Here is a 15682-nt window from a genome sequence, read left to right as displayed (position 1 = left end):
CAGCCCCATCAACTGCGTCTTTTATGCGCAAATATTGAGTGCTGTGAGGAATTTGACTCATTTGAGGAGCTGACAGAGTGGTTAATCTCCTTGTTCCAATGTACAAAGGAGAGCTTTCCTTGTACCGATCTGATAAGCCGTTCGTTGGAAGAAGCCACCTTGTAAGTATGATTAGCTCGCATACTGACACACTAATCATGCGCGCAGCCTATAATTGTCTTGCTGCATATGCTTGCACGTAGGCCAGAAGGCTCTCCCTTCAGCGAAGATGTAGCGTACCTTCCCAAGGAACCTGTCGCATAGTGTACGTAGCGCATCTATTCCAGTGATCATCTCTTTGGCCTGAGACGTACAGGCAGTCGCCTCAAGGCAGATTCATGCTTAGCTGCAGCAGATGTGCGCTCAGAAGCTCACGCTTAGATATGAGATGTCGTTGAGACGCTGCGAACAACGGTAGATGCCGAACGGCCCCACCTTTCTTCGAGGACATTGAGCTCTACTTTCACAACCCATCCTTCGCATCTGCAAGCACTCGGCGCATCCGTTCAGTGTTCTGGAACGCAGTGCTTCAAGGTATCTAGGCTGTATCAGATTTCCGACAGATCCGCGATCAATTCAATCACAATGCCAGACAGACTCGCAGTCGACACCCGACTCCACTATGTCTCTGAGGGCGACAGTGCCTCAGGCAAACTACTCTTGTTTCTGCATGGCTTTCCAGAGCTAGCTTACAGCTGGAGAAAGGTGATGCCTCTTCTTGCTGCTCAAGGCTTTTGGTGTGTCGCCGTTGATCTTCCTGGCTACGGTCAATCACCTCCACCAAACTCCGCCAAGTACGATGTAGCTGTTCAACGGAGCAACAACGAAGCAGTCAATTACGATGATGATGTCAAACCCTGGTGTCGGGCTCATACGGCCCACTTGCTCGCCACCTTTGTCAATACAATTTGCAACGCACATGGGCGCAAGGCCAAAGTGGACTGCCTAGTTGGACATGATATGGGTTCTCCTCAAGGTGGTGCCTTTGCACTTCTCTATCCAGAGCTTATCGAACGTGTCATCCTCATGAGCGCTCCGTGGACTGGCATACAGCCTCTGGCAGATGGAGAGTCCCCTGACCTGCCGAGACTGGAGGCTCAGGCCAATTGCTTCGGTAAAGACTTTGCCAAGGATCTGGAGCCAAGAGACGGAGAACAAGACGTCGTCAAAGTCTTGCGCGCGCTGGCTCACTCGGGACACAAGCACTACCAACATCATTACTGTGAGCCGAATGCAGCTTCTACACTCGCTTGCAAAGGGGAGAGTCCCATTACCTTTGAGCATGCTCTTCGATGCTACTACTATCTCAAGTCTGGTCACAGCTGGATGGCGCCACGTCCACTTGAATCATGGGATTCGAGTGTCTTGAAGTCCCTCCCTGGCTATTACTTACTGCCCCCAGGCTGCGCAACAATGCAAGACTACCTCGCAGCCATGATCAGATCACCGAATCACAAGGATGAACTGTCTCTCGAGGCCATGGAATCTGCGATGTCTTCGTGGTTCACCAAAGATGAAATACAAGTATACTTGAGAGCGTACACACAAACTGGCTTTCAATCATCGCTGAATTACTACCGCAGTATGACGTCAACCTTGGACAAAATTGTTCTCGCCCAAGCTATGCCAAAAGACAGCAACGGGCAGCTGACGATGCCACTGCTCTTCATTGCGGGTAGCCATGATTGGGGCGTATATCAGCAACCTGGCGCACTTCAGACGATGAAGGACAATGGTGCTCAGTGCGTTTTGATCGATGGAGCTGGTCACTGGGTCCAACAAGAAAAGCCAGGGGAGGTGGTCGACGCCATTTTGAAGTTTATACAGTAATGACACACCCTCCTATATGCTGTAGCCTGTAGCCTTTCAACGCTCGGTGCCATCTGAAACCTGGAACGCGACCAGAAGGCATCTTTGACCGCGCCAGAGTCGAGTACATCAACAACACAATGCACAAGGACTGAACGTTTTCCGGTAGTCTCGTCAAGGCTGTACGCGCAGTCGCCAGAATTATGTCTGGTGGACCGGAAACTTTCGCATGCCTTGCTGCACCAGTCACTACCGCAACGATCAACCAGACTGGTCAAAATGGAAACGTAGCGTCGGTTGGCACCTCGAGTACTGCTGCTGTCGACACACAAGGAAGCCAACAAGAACAATTAGTGCCAAATATGCCTCAAAAGCGAAAGCGTGGCCGACCGCGAAAGGATGAACAGCGCAGCAATCCCATCCAGACGACAAACCCTACTCTCACACCAAGTCCAGCTGAGGGAAGTGCATTGACTGCAAACACAGTTCCACAAGCAGTCGTAGCAACAGCTTCTACAAGTGCAACAGACGGAACACCCGCTCCAGTGAAGCGACCAAGGGGTCGCCCACCCAAGAATCGCAGCAATTCAAATCAGACGACAAACTTTACTCTTGCACCAATTCCAGCTGAGGGAAGTGCATTGACTGCAAACGTAGCTCCACAAGCAGTCGGAGTAACAGCTTCTGTAAATGTATCAGACGGATCGCCCGCTCCAGTGAAGCGACCAAGGGGTCGCCCACCCAAGAATGCACGCCCTCCAGAGCAGTCGAGTCAGCAGCCTGCCGACGCTGATCCGAGCTCTGGCGCAAGTTCTAGTCCTGCCGTTACGCCGAGGAAGACCTCTCGTAAGGCCAAGGCTTCCGCCAAAAGTGTACAGAGTTTGGCAAATAACAATGATGAACACTCCGATCAAGCTGACCAGCCGGTGGAAGAGACTGCCCAAGCTTCCACTGCTCAAGAGAATGTCGAGGATGCATCAGATGTGGACTATACACCCGATGCGGCAGTCGCAACTACATCAATGAGCACTACAGAGACTGGTAAGACCAAGTACGGTCGTGGAAGACCTCGCAAGGATGAGATGCGACCAACAAAGAAGGTCAAAAAGGCTAAGCCTAAGATCGAGGCCAGAAAGCCCAACGCAAGTCTTCATGAGCGAAGAATTCAATCTTTGCTGCAAGATCCACGATTCAGAATCCGATACAAGGATGGGTCAATCAAGGAAAGCATGTTTAGCTATCTTGGTACACACCAGGACGAGGCTGCGCTACTTGAACTCAGGGATCGACAGGCCTTCCATGGCCTTGGACCTGACCGTTCTGTCATCAAAGCAACTGGCCAAGTGCCGACCATCACACCGTGTCCACTCATCGATATCCTTTCTCCGACACAGGTGTGCACAAATGTGCGAAAAGAAGCGCTACGCCAGTATATGCCCGAAGCCAAAACGCATGTCCTATACCATGTGAGCAATCAGGCAGCCGTCACCAAACCAAAGAAGATGACTCTCAAGTTTGGCACTAGCCAGAGTCTATACTCGAAAGATCCGCTGAGCTCCACCCTGACCCTCAACACTGGTCTCGACAACAAGACGTGTGCGTGGATGCCATCAAATACCGGAGAGCAGTATCTAGCCGTCGGCGGCGCCTTCCATCATCAATCGCCGCGCTCGCTTTACAAGTACAAATCGGAGGAAGGCTGCATTCAATTGTGGCGAACATGGCGAGATGGCGATTCTTACGAGTCCGAGCTTGCCATTATTCTCGCACATGACTTTGGTATTTGCTGGGATCTCAAATGGATGCCGCTTGCGACACAGCCCGACAAGTACCTGGGTCTTTTAGCGGGATGTTTCGGCAATGGACAAGTGGCGGGCTTTCTCATTGAGAAGCAAGCACAAAGTGGCCTCAGCTACGTCAAATTCACCACGCCAGCTTTTGCTATCAACATGAAAGACCATCACATCACCTGCTTCGACTGGCAAAGCTCTCACAGCATCGTGGTGGGTTGTGATGATGGAATGGTTGCTCAATTCGACTTGTCACGCAAAGCTCATCCAGCAATCGGCAGTCTCTTACCTACACATGTGGCACATCCGCAGTCATGCTATCTGAGCCATATTGTCTCTTGCAAGCCACTTTTGCCACACATCGTCGCAACGAATGGATTTGATGGTGAAGTGTGTTTTACAGACTTGTCGGGTGGATCTGGTGCTGGTGGAGCAACGGTTAAACTTCCGCGATTACGCTCAATAAGCTATTGCTTCGCCTGGTCCAATCTTACTGGCGCTCTCGTATCCAGCGATGAATCAGGAGTCTCGGTCCGCTATGCATCTGCACGACAAGTCAGTACCGTCAGTTTAACCGATTCCCTGCCAGGTCTCATCACAAGTGCTGCATGTGTTCAGCCCTTATTGAACGATGAGTGTCAAAAGCTGCCTGGCGTTGCTGAGCATGCCTGTCATCCAATTATTGCGCTCGGGGATGCGAGTGGCCAAGTGTGGCTTTACAATGTGCACACCAAGTGCCAGCTGAGGAAAGGAGCCTTGTACAAACGTCTCGTCTGCGCGGCCTCTTACGTGACGCAAGTCAAGCCAGAAGTGCAAGAAGCTTGGCGTAGCGGCAAGACTATTGAAGATGTCCAAAACATGTTCCAGCCGGGGACCATGGTTTTCCTGGAAGGCTTGCCATCTGTTGAGTATCGTGAAGCGGCTGTCAACAAGAGGGCTCAGGGCTCGGATGATGAAGTCGACGAGCAACAAGAAACAGGCAAAGCAGCAGCTGGCAAGAAGGGCAAAGCTCCACGAACTGCTGAAGATGATTCAGAGCAAGATTTCGATGAGGAAGAGCCAAAGGCAAAGGGAAAACAAAAAGCAAAGAGCAAATCCAAGCAATCTCAGGTTCGGCGTGAACATGCCCGTAGCGTGTATCACGACGAGGTCATGGTTCGGGCACTTGCGTGGAACCCGAATTTGACAATCGCTGACCAGGGCGGATCTCCGAGTAATGCATGGGCAGGCGTCTTAGCCACGGCGTACAAGACATTTGTGCGAATTGAGGATGTCGGCGTGAATTGAAAAGTCGAGACATAAGAGCATCTATACAAGAGAACAATCACAAGTGCTTTAGCAGGATCGAAAACATTAACATCCTTATAGAGTGTACTGTCTCACTACCATTGCTTTGCAGGTGCATGCATCAAAGGCGGCGACGTGAGATCCCCGCTACCGTTGAGCGCATTGCCACCAAGGCCCGATACACTCCAGCGGTCAGCCATCTTTTGTTGCTCACCCCCAAGCGAATTCAGACTGTGACCGAGCCCGCTGCCGAGAGAGCCACTAAAAGGCGACGCTCCATCAGGTTCATCTTGATAGCGCAGCAAATAGCCAGCTGGAGAGTGCTTGACGAGGAATAAACCGCGACCATTGTCATTTGAAGGCGACGCACCACATGCAGAGAGCAAGTCACTCTCGTCGACTTCATGCTCGGAGAACAGGACACGATACTGCGCGGCCACATCTCGCAGAGGCATGAAACCATCGAGACTATGGTTGCCCAGTTGACGAAGCCGTTGGTACGCTTGCTTACAGCAGCTGCGAATCACCTTTTCTGAAGGCACATACGAGTCTTCTGGGCCTCCAGTTGCAAGAGCACCGCTTAATGACCAGGTATTACTATTCCCGGACGCTCCCCCGTGGAAAAATCCCTGAGACTGCTGCTGGTGACTTGGCTGCTGCTGTTGTTGCATGCCATGAACATCGTAGCCTCCCCAGGAAGTTTGCCGGCCTCCACTGCTGACAGAGCTGCCAAGGAAGCTCATGGATGGACTTGCCAACCCCACAATAGGATCATCATCTTCAAGTAGTGCACGCGAACCCATAACGTCATTAAGTGAGTCGACGCCGCCTCGAACGGAACCGAATTGGTTATTGCGCGGCTGTGTTACGCTTCCTGGTCGTTGAATCGGGGCAGGCCTGGACCCAGGGGCAGCATTGAGAGGCGGTTGAGGCTGTTGCTGTTGCACAGATGACTGTTGTTGCGGCTGCATGGGAGGTTGCTGCCGCTGAGGCGGTTGATGTCTCATCGGCGGTAAGCCTGACGGTCGTCCAATTGCACCAAGGGGCGCACTCGAAGAACTGCTATTGTCGAATCGGTAGTCATGCTCCAATGCATCCTCTCTTGAAGGTGCACCGGTATTCGCACCAAGACCAAAAAAGCCAGAACCTTGCTGAGGCGCGAAACGCTGCTGAGCAGCCATCGAATTCATTGGCGGCTGCTGTTGTTGCTGGGGTGTTGTGCCAGGCGCTAAACGCATCGCATGAATACCACCTTGCATTAGACCAGCTGGCGCAGTGCCAGAAAACAGATGAGGTGCAGGCAAAGTACCAGACCCGGGACGCCCATTCAAAAGTTGCTGTTGTGGCGGCTGTTGCATGGAGCGGGGATCGTTGAATCCGAACGGATCGTGCGCTTGTTGCAGTGGTTGACCCTGCACACCACCAATGCCAGGAGGCGGTAGCGGTACGGGCAAGCTTGGCGGGTGGCCCACCGAGCGTGGGAATCCTGCCGCCGGGGCAACATACTGCTGTGGAGAAATTGAACTTGTCATGGTACGCTGATTCTGCTGTTGCGGATGGCCCCCAGACTGTTGGTGATGTTGTGCTTGCTGATGCTGTTGCTGTTGCTGCACAGATGGCATTGGAATGATGCGAGCTGCAGACGGATGAGACTGCGGTTGTTGCTGAGAGGCAACAGGCCGGGAATAGTCCTGTGAACGTCGCGCGGGCACAGCTTGAGGCTGTGGTGTATGCGTCTTTGGGATCGCCGGAGATGCCTGGCTGACATGCGGACTGAGTTGCTTCGAAGGCGGGGAAACTTTGCGCTGCACGGGTGGTAATGGTTGCTGTGGAGGAGCCGGCGCTTGTGCAGCTTGCCGTTGTTGCTGTTGCTTGGCATGCTCCTTTTGTGCCTTTGCCTCCCTTGCGGCCGCCTCCTTGGCTTCTCGTTCGCGCTTTGCCGCATCTTCTTTGGCCTTTTTCTCCTTTGCCAACTGCTCTTGCTTCTTTTGTTCGCGAGCCTTTTCCTCTGCCAGGCGTTTCTTCTTTTCCTCCTCCTTCTTGAGACGCTCGACCTCGAGAGCACGCTTCTCAGCTTCCTTCTTAAGGCGTTGCTCTTCCTTGCGTTTGCGAGCTTCTTCTTGCTTTCGCGCCTCTTCAGCCTTGAGTGCTGCTTCCTCAGCGAGTCGCTCAGCCTCCTTCTTTGCACGCTCTTCCTCCTTCTTCTGCTGTTGCAAGCGCTTCTTTTCCTTCTTCTTTGCAGCATCCTTTTGTCGCTTCGCCTCTCTCTCCTTTTCGCGCGAATCTTCAAGTTCCAGCTCTTCAAGCAATTTTGCCTGCCGCTCTTGTGCAACCTTCTCGCGATACGCAGTCAAGACGCGTTGCTCAAACATGCGAGCGGCAAAGATCTGGAACATGCGACGGCCTTCTGCCATCCGTTGCTCTTCAGTCAAAGCATCTTGCTCCTCTTCCTCGTCATCGTAGTCCTAGATTGTCAGCATCTGATCAAGTTGTAATGACATATAGGTATACCTCCGAGTCAATGTCATCGTCATACTCATCATCGTCCTCGTCGTCATACTCTTGAGCCTCAAGCGCCGCTTCCTCTTCGCGTTGCATGCGCCGCTCAGCCAATTGCTCCATCATTTCAATGAATTTTTTACCATCATTTTTGAGTAAATCATCAGCAACGGTGAGAACGCCGCCCTTGACAGTCAAGGAGTTGCCAAATTTGAAAAATTCGGTGGGTGCGCGATCCTCTTCATACGCATCACTGTATTCATCGCCAGAGAGTTCATCATCATACGACCGCTCCGAGTCGAGATCTTCAGAATCGAGACCGTCATCGTCGTACGAATCTTCATCGTCTGAGCCAATCATTTCGGTAATCTTGCCATGATGTGGCCGTAATCGTCTGATATGATCGCTTGCGGCTGCTGCGGCTTCTTCAGGATGCAATCGTTGATGCTGTTGTTGGTCGCGCTGCTGATTTGCATACTGCTCGAGTTCCTCGTAGTATGCATCATACAGGACTTCAAGCTCCTCCTCAATAGCCGTCCGTTTTCTGCCACAGACAGAGCAAGAACAGCTGTGTTTCTGCTGTTCCTTCATCTTCTTCAAGACAGCCTCCTTCTCGACCCTAACAAGCGACTTGCGCTCCTCTTCACCGAGGTTGAGCCAGAAGTCCTTGATACGCTCACGCTCTTCATTCGTGGTTGTATTCCAGATTCTATCTTTTTCAAGCTTTCCCTTCTTCTTCTTTTTTGTGGTGGATGGCGCAGTCGTTGCAGGAAGATGTGTCGAGGCAAGCATATCATTGAGACCATTGACATGCGCATGCGTATGCGCTTGTGTACTCGCTTCAAATTCAGTCAAGTGCGCTCGAATGGCTTCCTGGTAGCCACGAGAATCGAGAGGTGGTGGGTGCGCATCGCCTTCATGCGCGTGATAACTTCCCTCTGGTAGATCCATGGCGAGATGATGAGCATGCGTTGATGCAAGATTAGAGGGTGTACTGTTGGTCGTTGTGGCGGCGGCGTTGGTGGCCGGGGCGACGGCGGCGCTTTTTTGCTTGCGTTGCTTCTTCCTATGCATAGTCTTTTGCGATGCCGACAGACAAAAAGGCGCTGTTGTGAAGGACACTTGGCAGATCTATCGTGCAGGGAGATTGGTGTGTCCTTGTGAGCAGTCGTGCTGCCGGGTATGCCGCTGGTCCCTCTGTAACGACGTGTGTGTGCTGCCTTTGCCCTGCGATGTGTGGATGTAGACAATGGGTTCAAAGAGCACGGAGACTGCTGTAGGCTCTCTCCCTCTCTCTCGTTCCCGTGCTGCTGATGAGCCCTTCTCTCTGGGTGTGTCTTGTGGTCGTTGTGGTCGGGCAGATTCCTCCATTTCCCAGGGCCGCAGCAAGCACAACTCCAGCACAAGCAACACCCAGGCCACTCACACCAAGGGGCCAGTCTGCAAAGAAAGCCAGACCCTCTTTCTGCCTATCTAGCAATAGGCGCAGTCAGAGCGGACTCTACCTCTTACGATCTTTCAGGGTACCGCATAGGAATCGCAGGAGAGGGACATTTTTGGTGACTAGTCTTGGCGCGCGCGTCTGTGTGTGGTCTTCATACGTGAGAACGATAGACGTTCATTGAGAGACGAAGCTGGACAGTACCGATTTGTGAGGTTCATCACTTTCCATGGCGCGCGAAGCACAGGGACCCATTCGGCGGAAGTTGGTACGTCTTCTCATACTCGATTGAGTACCTTGAAAGGCAAATTGGAGCTGACATCCATCAGGTCATCATTGGCGACGGCGCATGTGGCAAGACTTCTCTTCTATCGTGCGTTTCCTGCCTTTAATGCATACAAGACGATAATGCTAACACATCCAGAGTCTTCACACTCGGTCACTTCCCCAAGGAGTACGTTCCAACGGTCTTTGAGAATTACGTCTCTGACTGCCGCGTGGATGGGAAAGCAGTACAATTGGCTCTATGGGATACAGCTGGTCAGGAGGAGTATGAACGTCTCCGCCCACTATCCTACTCTAAATCGCATGTCATTTTGATTGCCTTTGCAGTAGACTCTCCAGACTCGTTGGATAATGTCGCCAATAAGTGGATCGGCGAGGTGAATGAGCATTGTCCACGCGTACCGACCATTTTGGTGGGTATGAAGAAGGATTTGAGGGAAGATCCCGTGGCCATTGAGGAAATGCGACTCAAGAGCATGAAGTTTGTCGACCAACAAGCGGTAAGCCCCTGCTCTTATCTGTACCTGGGCGCAACATACTAACTAGACAAAGGCTCAAACGATGGCCAATAAGATTGGTGCCAAGCGATACATGGAGTGTAGTTCTCTGACGGGCGAAGGAGTGGACGACATTTTTGAAGCTGCAACACGCTCAGCACTTCTACACCGAGATGATTCAGAGACAGAGGCGAAAGGTTGCTGTCGACTCATGTGAAGCTTTCCTTTTCCACTTTTGGAGCTCCAAGCGTTTATGGAGAGAGACCGACGCTCTTGACCGATTTTTAGGCAAAAAGCGACTAGAGGGGACAAACTTGTTTGATGAAATGATTGTGCTTTCTCCCTCATTCTTTAGTATACTCGCCCTTTCTTTGTTTCTGCTAGTCATTCTTTTCTTTTTATATGGCAGGACTATGGTTGTGGCAAACATTGATGGAAGCCTATGACCTACGACTCGACACGACCAAAAGAAGCTCTTGTGGGCTTCAGTAGTCATCAACAGGGGCTGCTTCCCGCTCAATAGGTGCATCTTCATCCATAGCACGCACAGGAGACCTCTCACGTCGTTCACCCACAGGCGACCTTTCACGTCGTTCCACCACCGGCGACCTGTCATAACCACGCTCTCGTGAATCGTCGCGACGACGACGTGGTGCGGGTGAGTACTCGCGTCGACGTCGTGGTGGGCTCTCATCACGTCTTCGTCGATCATACGGTGAGGGTGAACGTGGACGACGACCACCACTACCGCCGCCGTAACCACCACCACCACCACCACCACCACCACCACCGCCACCACCATAAGGCGAACGACTACGTTCTCGGTATGAACGAGGTGGAGGGGGTCGACGAGCTTCGTACTCATCGAGTGGCACAGATGCATCTGGATCAGCACGCACGGTGACAGGTTGGCCCTTGAGATCTTGACCATCGAGTGTGGCAATCGCTGCATTGAGATCTGCCTCGAGGGCGAATTCAATGGCACTGTTGAGGAATTGTTAGCCGACTGTCAAATGTTGAAGTTGATGGAATAAGATGAGAAACGTACCCGACACCTTCACGCTCGCGGTGACAATCAGCAAATGTCACTTCACCGGCAGTTCTTGCGAAATCCTTCAGATCCTGTTTGATGTCTGTTAGCAACATGTCAGTAGGCAATGCTATTCTGTGAAGATGCCACTCTGGACTCTTTTCTTATTGTTACTTCGAGAAACAGACCCAAAGGAAGCCACCAGGGAAGATCCAGAGCAAGGGAGAGAGGAGAGAAGCCGGGGGAAGTCCAAGGGTTGAAGCGAAGGAGGGAGAAGAGCCAACGTCCATGATCCATGTCCAATCCGATCCAGTCCAGTCCAACAACTACCGAGCACAGTGAATGACGTCCAAAGAAGACCTTTTTTGCTTGGGCCATGCCTCGAAGTGACAGAAATGCAGGAAGCAAATCATAAAGCAACCACAAGTCTGATAAAAGCGAAAAGCACCTTCACGTAGCTAGAGTAAGACTTACCTGCCATGAGGTAGAAGGTTCCAAGTTTTCCACAATCGCACGGAAACCTGTTCGCCTGGGACGAGCGAAGCGCAGGGGACGCTCAGGTCCACGATCATAGCGATCACCACCGCCACGACGATCATCCCTGTAGTCATCGTACCTGCCGCGATCACGACGATCATCACGGTCATCGTCTCTTCGACGCGGTGGTTTTGCAAACTCGACATTCAAGCGCTCGCCAAACAACGACTTGCCATCTAGAGTCCTGTCAGCTTCTCCATACCACAAGAACAGAAGAGAGGGAGCGTACTCAAGTCTTGCACGGCATCGCGCGCATCGCGTGGGTCTTGGAACTCAACAAAGGCGAAACCAGACATGAGCTTGATTTCTGCAATACGACCGTAGCCCTTGAAGAAGTCCTCGATGTCTCGCTCATCAGCTCTGTTGAGGCGTCCGACGTAGAGACGTGTGGACATGGTTGGTTTGCTTGAGGTCTCTTTCCCTCTCTCTCTTGCTGCTTCTCCCTGCTGAGCTGAGGTCAAGTGCACGTGTTGGGAGCAGCAGTCACATCTACATCAGTCTTCTATTTCTGATTACTACCAGCACAGGCCCTGACATTACTTCACTTGAGCACCAGGCAGACACGGCAGTAGCACATAGCATATAGCCTCATTCAATTCTGCCTAGTTGCATATCCAACGCAAGCTCACCTCAATCGCATCTCGCACACAACAACCAACCCATCGCAAGCCCATCCATCCTCATGGCAGACTTCCAGTACGCATCTATCCAGTCTCCCGTCCATCAGACGCGCTAATTTCTCCCTCACAGAGCTCTAGGCCAGCAGTTCTGCACATTCTACTACAACACTTTTGACAGTGACAGAAGTCAACTTGCCAACCTCTACGTATGTCTTTGCTTCTTGCCATTCACAACAGACTTCCATGACTCTATACTAACATGATTGGCAGCGCGCCCAGTCAATGCTCACTTTTGAGAATGCTCAAGTGCAGGGCGCTACTAGTATCGCGGAAAAGCTAGTGGTACGATTTATATTGAGCGCGTCGGTTTGCCTAACATCACTAGTCTCTGCCCTTTCAAAAAGTCCGACACAATGTCACGACACTCGATGCACAGCCCTCAAGTCCTTCCGATGGCGGCGTCTTGGTCATGGTCACGGGAGAATTACTCGTGCGTGCTTCCTTCCCTTCAACGCTGCATGTCAAGGGCTAACACGGCAATAAAATAGATTGATGAAGAGACAAATCCACAGCGATACAGCCAAGTGTTCCATTTGATGCCCGAAGGCGGTTCCTTCTACGTCTTTAACGACATTTTCCGTCTCAACGTGGGATAGGCTTTTGACTTGGCTCTCCTGTAGCCATCGTCGTTGCTCGTAGAAATGCAATTGTGATTTGCTCAAAAGCCCACTTGATTCTTCTGCCTCGATAGTCGCAGTGACCACGGCGCCATCACCGACGATCCGCATTCTTCTCTAAAGCTGCACAAGTTAGTTTCTTTGATGCAAGATGCAACACGAGCATAGACATACGATTATAGTGCAGAATCTTTTCAATCAAATCCACATGCGTCAAAACCATACGACGACAACAATATCGCTTGAGCCCAAGTGTTGTGAGTGCGTCGCCTTCTTCTCGACCATCTTCGAGGAGTTTGAGGTAGGCGTCCCATTTATCACCGACTACTTTGCCGCATGAGAAGCAGCGGACCTGGACAGATATCAGCACTGAGCTAGAAGAGAGAAATGGCAGTCAGCGTACAGGAATAATCATCTGCGATGAGTTAGAGAGAGAGTCGCGACAAGAGAGAAGTGCAGAGAGAGAGACAGAGTAGAGTTGGAAGAAACAGCGCGTGGCCTAACCCTGATCAGGCAACTACACTCAACAGATACTCTCCTAGTCAACTAGACAGACTAGCTCAAGCACTCAACGCCAGCAACAGAAGCAGCCATGTCAACATCGGCATTCTGGGCATCACCCATCAAATATCTCCGCTGGGCAGCACACGAACGGCCTAATGTCTTCTACTCCCTTCTTCTCGGTGGTCTCGGTCCCGTTGCACTACTGGTGGTGCCACCCGTTCGGCGCTCATTAGGCTTCACGCGCGCTGAACCCGTTCCTCTCAGTTACCCATGTATGCGCCTTTGCTTTATTTGGTTTTTGACGAATGACGAATTTGCTGACTCTGGAATAGTGCCGAATAGGAAACGCGAGACGTTGAAGGGCTTTGAGGATTAGCGATACAAGATGACAGACAGGCCTCTGTAGATGAAAAAAAAGAATAAGGCTATGGTTATGTCATGAAATACTGCCTGGGGAAACAGAGAATAAGAAGAAAGAAAAGTACTTCCCCCAGGACAAAAACAAGCGTATCTATTGTGCTGCACCAGGGTCAATCCAGCTGTGGTGCAAATTCACGATCCAAGAAATCCTCAACAAGCGTCCGTGCAGCTTTCAGTCCCATCAAGAGATTCTGATCCGTTCCTTGACCAGGTGTGAATTTGGCATGCGCAAAATCAATCAACCGACAGATACAGAAATCTCTGGCTGCGTCGCTTTCCTCATCAGAGTCAATGTCAGAGGGTATAGCAGTACCTCGACGTGATGGATGCGATCCGTGACTCCGCGCCATACGTGACGAATTTGTCGAGTGTGTTGAGCCAGTCGAGCCACGACTATCTGTGTGCGTGATGCCATGACCCAGCTCATCCTCAATCAACTGCTTTCCTTCCTCTTCAATGGCTAGATCCAACGCTGTTTGATCGCCTTCATATACAAATAGTAACGAAGCCGAGAAGATGCGCACCTCGAGATCCCCAAGGACATACAAGATCCGCTCAATATCCTCCAAGAACCTCGTTGCAATCAGTTGAATCTGTTCCTGTCGGATTTTAGCAGAAAAGAAGCACGCAAGAGCATGCTGATCCAATGTCTGCGGTGTCAACGATTTCCCCCAATCCCGATCGAATGTCACATAACGCTTCAATTGTGCATCCCATACTTTCATCCCAGCAACGCGAATCCCTGCACTTCCTGACGTTGTGCGTTGTGAAACCGCTGCGAGTCTGGCTTGTTTTTCGGGTGTCGCATCATCAGCTGTGAGGATACTGCCGATTTTGAGGTCTAGCACACAAGGGTGTTGATAGCCATACGTCAGATTCTCAAGAACAACAGCACGATCAAAGGTCGTACTCGGTGGTGAATAGGCTTTCGCATCAGCAGGTCGATTCGTCGGCGGTGGCGCTGCTGTTGATTCCTTTGGCAAAACACCTTGCGCTTGAGCAGCACTCACAGCAGCCGAGACTTCAGGTGGTAAACTCGCCAATGTCTCTGGCGTCTTTAATTCAAGCGTCCCCATGAATGCTGGAATACAATCAGCCATATCAGGCGCTTCACTCAAGCAACGTTCGTAAAAGGCAATTTCAGCATCATGACAGGGTTTGATGATGACATAGCCATTTCTATCAGACAAAACACCATCGTGGCCTGCGACTTGTGTTGCGAGTGGTTGGAAGTGAGGTTGCGACTTGCTATCGAAGTGAGCAGCGTCCTCTGGGAAGTAGGAGACTGCCTCGGAAGCAAGATGTTGGTTTGTTGAGGCGTCTTCAGAATGCGCTGTAGCTGTGACGTCTGATTCTTCGAGGCTTTCTGTATGACTTGCTTGCGTATGATTCGCTAGGACAGTGCCAGGTGCATGGGTTGACCCGTTGGGCTGGGTCATTCGTTTAGATTTGCCTCGCTTTGATTTTGCGTCTATGCAAACGATGCCACTGCGGTTCACCAAGTACACCCCTGGCAGTCTCTTTGGCGAGCCCTCACTGGGCGAGACTGCTGCTCAATGATGGCAGGGCTGCAGAGGAATGCGCTTTGCTACAGCCGGTTTGTTGGTAGATGTTGAGTCGCGATTGACAATTTTCCAATTCAAGGCTCGAGATGGGGGAAACTACAGCTACTCGTAAGGAAGATGGGAATACGCAAAGAGCTCAATATTGGAGGTCTACTTAACAGCACCTGCAACCACTTGACTGGTCTGTGTTTGCCCCTCTGGCAGAAGAGACCTTGATTATTGCCAAAAGGCCCTGCTATTTTTTGCAAAGGAATCCTGTCCATTCGACAGCCGCCCCGTATCTTTCTCTGTGACACTTGCAGTAGCAGCGGTAGTCGCACCTCGTTGGAAAAGTGGCCAGTTGTGGTTCCCAGCACGATGACGAGCACTGAGAATGCCACTTTCGATACCAATGCTGCCAGGGTTCCTCCATAGGATCTCGCGGTCCTTTGTAGACTTGTTGAAGAGCATCCTGGGAAGCCATTACGCTTTAATATTGTGCTGACTAGTGTCAAGTAGATGGTGTTGCTGACGTGGCAGATGGAAGTCTCTGGGCCTTCTTAAGACGCAATTCAGGCAGATGCGACATCGTATGTCCTCTTGCTCCAGAGCGCAATGAGGGTACATTTGTCAGTGTATCGCGAATGCGCACAACCCCAGCATGACATGATTGTTGCCCCAGCTGACTTGTTGGCGTATATAG

General features: G+C 51.4%; 9 protein-coding genes across 9 annotated transcripts; 5 read left to right on the top strand and 4 right to left on the bottom strand.

Annotated features, from left to right (window-relative positions):
- The first annotated feature begins 411 nt into the window (after window positions 1-411).
- Window positions 412-1960, top strand: BCR37DRAFT_18080 (Alpha/Beta hydrolase protein). The gene has a single exon (XM_040866292.1). It carries the CDS (start codon window positions 625-627, stop codon window positions 1867-1869), a length of 1245 nt encoding a protein of 414 aa, XP_040728440.1. The 5' UTR covers window positions 412-624; the 3' UTR covers window positions 1870-1960.
- On the top strand, window positions 1961-4972 carry BCR37DRAFT_18079 (uncharacterized protein). Its single transcript, XM_040866291.1, has one exon. It carries the CDS (start codon window positions 2052-2054, stop codon window positions 4923-4925), a length of 2874 nt encoding a protein of 957 aa, XP_040728439.1. The 5' UTR covers window positions 1961-2051; the 3' UTR covers window positions 4926-4972.
- Window positions 4973-5020: 48 nt separating this feature from the next.
- BCR37DRAFT_385196 (salt tolerance down-regulator-domain-containing protein) lies at window positions 5021-8375 on the bottom strand (the record flags this gene model as incomplete). Its single annotated transcript, XM_040870330.1, has 2 exons — window positions 5021-7390; window positions 7437-8375. 2 exons carry the CDS (start codon window positions 8373-8375, stop codon window positions 5021-5023), a joined length of 3309 nt encoding a protein of 1102 aa, XP_040728438.1.
- Window positions 8376-8813: 438 nt separating this feature from the next.
- On the top strand, window positions 8814-10048 carry BCR37DRAFT_375913 (GTP-binding protein rho2). The gene is made up of 4 exons (XM_040868481.1): window positions 8814-9133; window positions 9195-9238; window positions 9290-9650; window positions 9703-10048. Exons 1-4 carry the CDS (start codon window positions 9095-9097, stop codon window positions 9862-9864), a joined length of 606 nt encoding a protein of 201 aa, XP_040728437.1. The 5' UTR covers window positions 8814-9094; the 3' UTR covers window positions 9865-10048.
- Window positions 9709-11632, bottom strand: BCR37DRAFT_396348 (uncharacterized protein). Its single transcript, XM_040871705.1, has 4 exons — window positions 11444-11632; window positions 11152-11390; window positions 10696-10769; window positions 9709-10631 (listed from the first exon to the last, which is right to left on the bottom strand). Exons 1-4 carry the CDS (start codon window positions 11607-11609, stop codon window positions 10133-10135), a joined length of 978 nt encoding a protein of 325 aa, XP_040728436.1. The 5' UTR covers window positions 11610-11632; the 3' UTR covers window positions 9709-10132.
- Window positions 11633-11843: 211 nt separating this feature from the next.
- On the top strand, window positions 11844-12522 carry BCR37DRAFT_353788 (nuclear transport factor 2). The gene is made up of 5 exons (XM_040868176.1): window positions 11844-11910; window positions 11965-12040; window positions 12105-12176; window positions 12220-12324; window positions 12383-12522. Exons 1-5 carry the CDS (start codon window positions 11897-11899, stop codon window positions 12488-12490), a joined length of 375 nt encoding a protein of 124 aa, XP_040728435.1. The 5' UTR covers window positions 11844-11896; the 3' UTR covers window positions 12491-12522.
- BCR37DRAFT_375906 (DNA-directed RNA polymerase, subunit N/Rpb10) lies at window positions 12383-12975 on the bottom strand. The gene is made up of 3 exons (XM_040868480.1): window positions 12915-12975; window positions 12686-12863; window positions 12383-12634 (listed from the first exon to the last, which is right to left on the bottom strand). Exons 1-3 carry the CDS (start codon window positions 12924-12926, stop codon window positions 12606-12608), a joined length of 219 nt encoding a protein of 72 aa, XP_040728434.1. The 5' UTR covers window positions 12927-12975; the 3' UTR covers window positions 12383-12605.
- A 106-nt stretch (window positions 12976-13081) lies between these two features.
- On the bottom strand, window positions 13082-15051 carry BCR37DRAFT_375905 (uncharacterized protein). Its single transcript, XM_040868479.1, has 2 exons — window positions 13348-15051; window positions 13082-13287 (listed from the first exon to the last, which is right to left on the bottom strand). The coding sequence occupies exon 1, from the start codon at window positions 14872-14874 to the stop codon at window positions 13546-13548; it is 1329 nt and encodes a 442-aa protein (XP_040728432.1). The 5' UTR covers window positions 14875-15051; the 3' UTR covers window positions 13082-13287; window positions 13348-13545.
- Window positions 13104-13391, top strand: BCR37DRAFT_390445 (uncharacterized protein; the record flags this gene model as incomplete). Its single annotated transcript, XM_040870852.1, has 2 exons — window positions 13104-13287; window positions 13348-13391. 2 exons carry the CDS (start codon window positions 13104-13106, stop codon window positions 13389-13391), a joined length of 228 nt encoding a protein of 75 aa, XP_040728433.1.
- Window positions 15052-15682: the final 631 nt, after the last annotated feature.

The sequence above is a fragment of the Protomyces lactucae-debilis genome, assembly GCF_002105105.1.
Source record: "Protomyces lactucae-debilis strain 12-1054 chromosome Unknown BCR37scaffold_1, whole genome shotgun sequence".
Taxonomy (NCBI): Eukaryota; Fungi; Ascomycota; class Taphrinomycetes; order Taphrinales; family Protomycetaceae; genus Protomyces; species Protomyces lactucae-debilis.
Note: the sequence above shows the minus strand (reverse complement) of the source record. Positions and strands in the feature narration are given on the sequence as shown.

Excerpts from the sequence above, each read along its gene's own strand:
- BCR37DRAFT_18080 (XM_040866292.1), top strand. The coding sequence starts at position 625 with ATGCCAGACAGACTCGCAGTCGACACCCGACTCCACTATGTCTCTGAG.
- BCR37DRAFT_18079 (XM_040866291.1), top strand. The coding sequence starts at position 2,052 with ATGTCTGGTGGACCGGAAACTTTCGCATGCCTTGCTGCACCAGTCACT.
- BCR37DRAFT_375913 (XM_040868481.1), top strand. The coding sequence starts at position 9,095 with ATGGCGCGCGAAGCACAGGGACCCATTCGGCGGAAGTTG. Across the intron at positions 9,239-9,289 it reads GGCAAGACTTCTCTTCTATC|AGTCTTCACACTCGGTCACT; the intron begins GTGCGTTTCCTG and ends TAACACATCCAG. Across the intron at positions 9,651-9,702 it reads AGTTTGTCGACCAACAAGCG|GCTCAAACGATGGCCAATAA; the intron begins GTAAGCCCCTGC and ends AACTAGACAAAG.
- BCR37DRAFT_396348 (XM_040871705.1), bottom strand. The coding sequence starts at position 11,609 with ATGTCCACACGTCTCTACGTCGGACGCCTCAACAGAGCTGATGAGCGA. Across the intron at positions 11,391-11,443 it reads CGATGCCGTGCAAGACTTGA|ATGGCAAGTCGTTGTTTGGC; the intron begins GTACGCTCCCTC and ends ACAGGACTCTAG. Across the intron at positions 10,770-11,151 it reads AACCTTCTACCTCATGGCAG|GATCTGAAGGATTTCGCAAG; the intron begins GTAAGTCTTACT and ends GACATCAAACAG.
- BCR37DRAFT_353788 (XM_040868176.1), top strand. Across the intron at positions 12,177-12,219 it reads GTATCGCGGAAAAGCTAGTG|TCTCTGCCCTTTCAAAAAGT; the intron begins GTACGATTTATA and ends TAACATCACTAG. Across the intron at positions 12,325-12,382 it reads TGGTCACGGGAGAATTACTC|ATTGATGAAGAGACAAATCC; the intron begins GTGCGTGCTTCC and ends GCAATAAAATAG.
- BCR37DRAFT_375906 (XM_040868480.1), bottom strand. Across the intron at positions 12,635-12,685 it reads AAAGATTCTGCACTATAATC|CTTTAGAGAAGAATGCGGAT; the intron begins GTATGTCTATGC and ends TAACTTGTGCAG.
- BCR37DRAFT_375905 (XM_040868479.1), bottom strand. The coding sequence starts at position 14,874 with ATGACCCAGCCCAACGGGTCAACCCATGCACCTGGCACTGTCCTAGCG.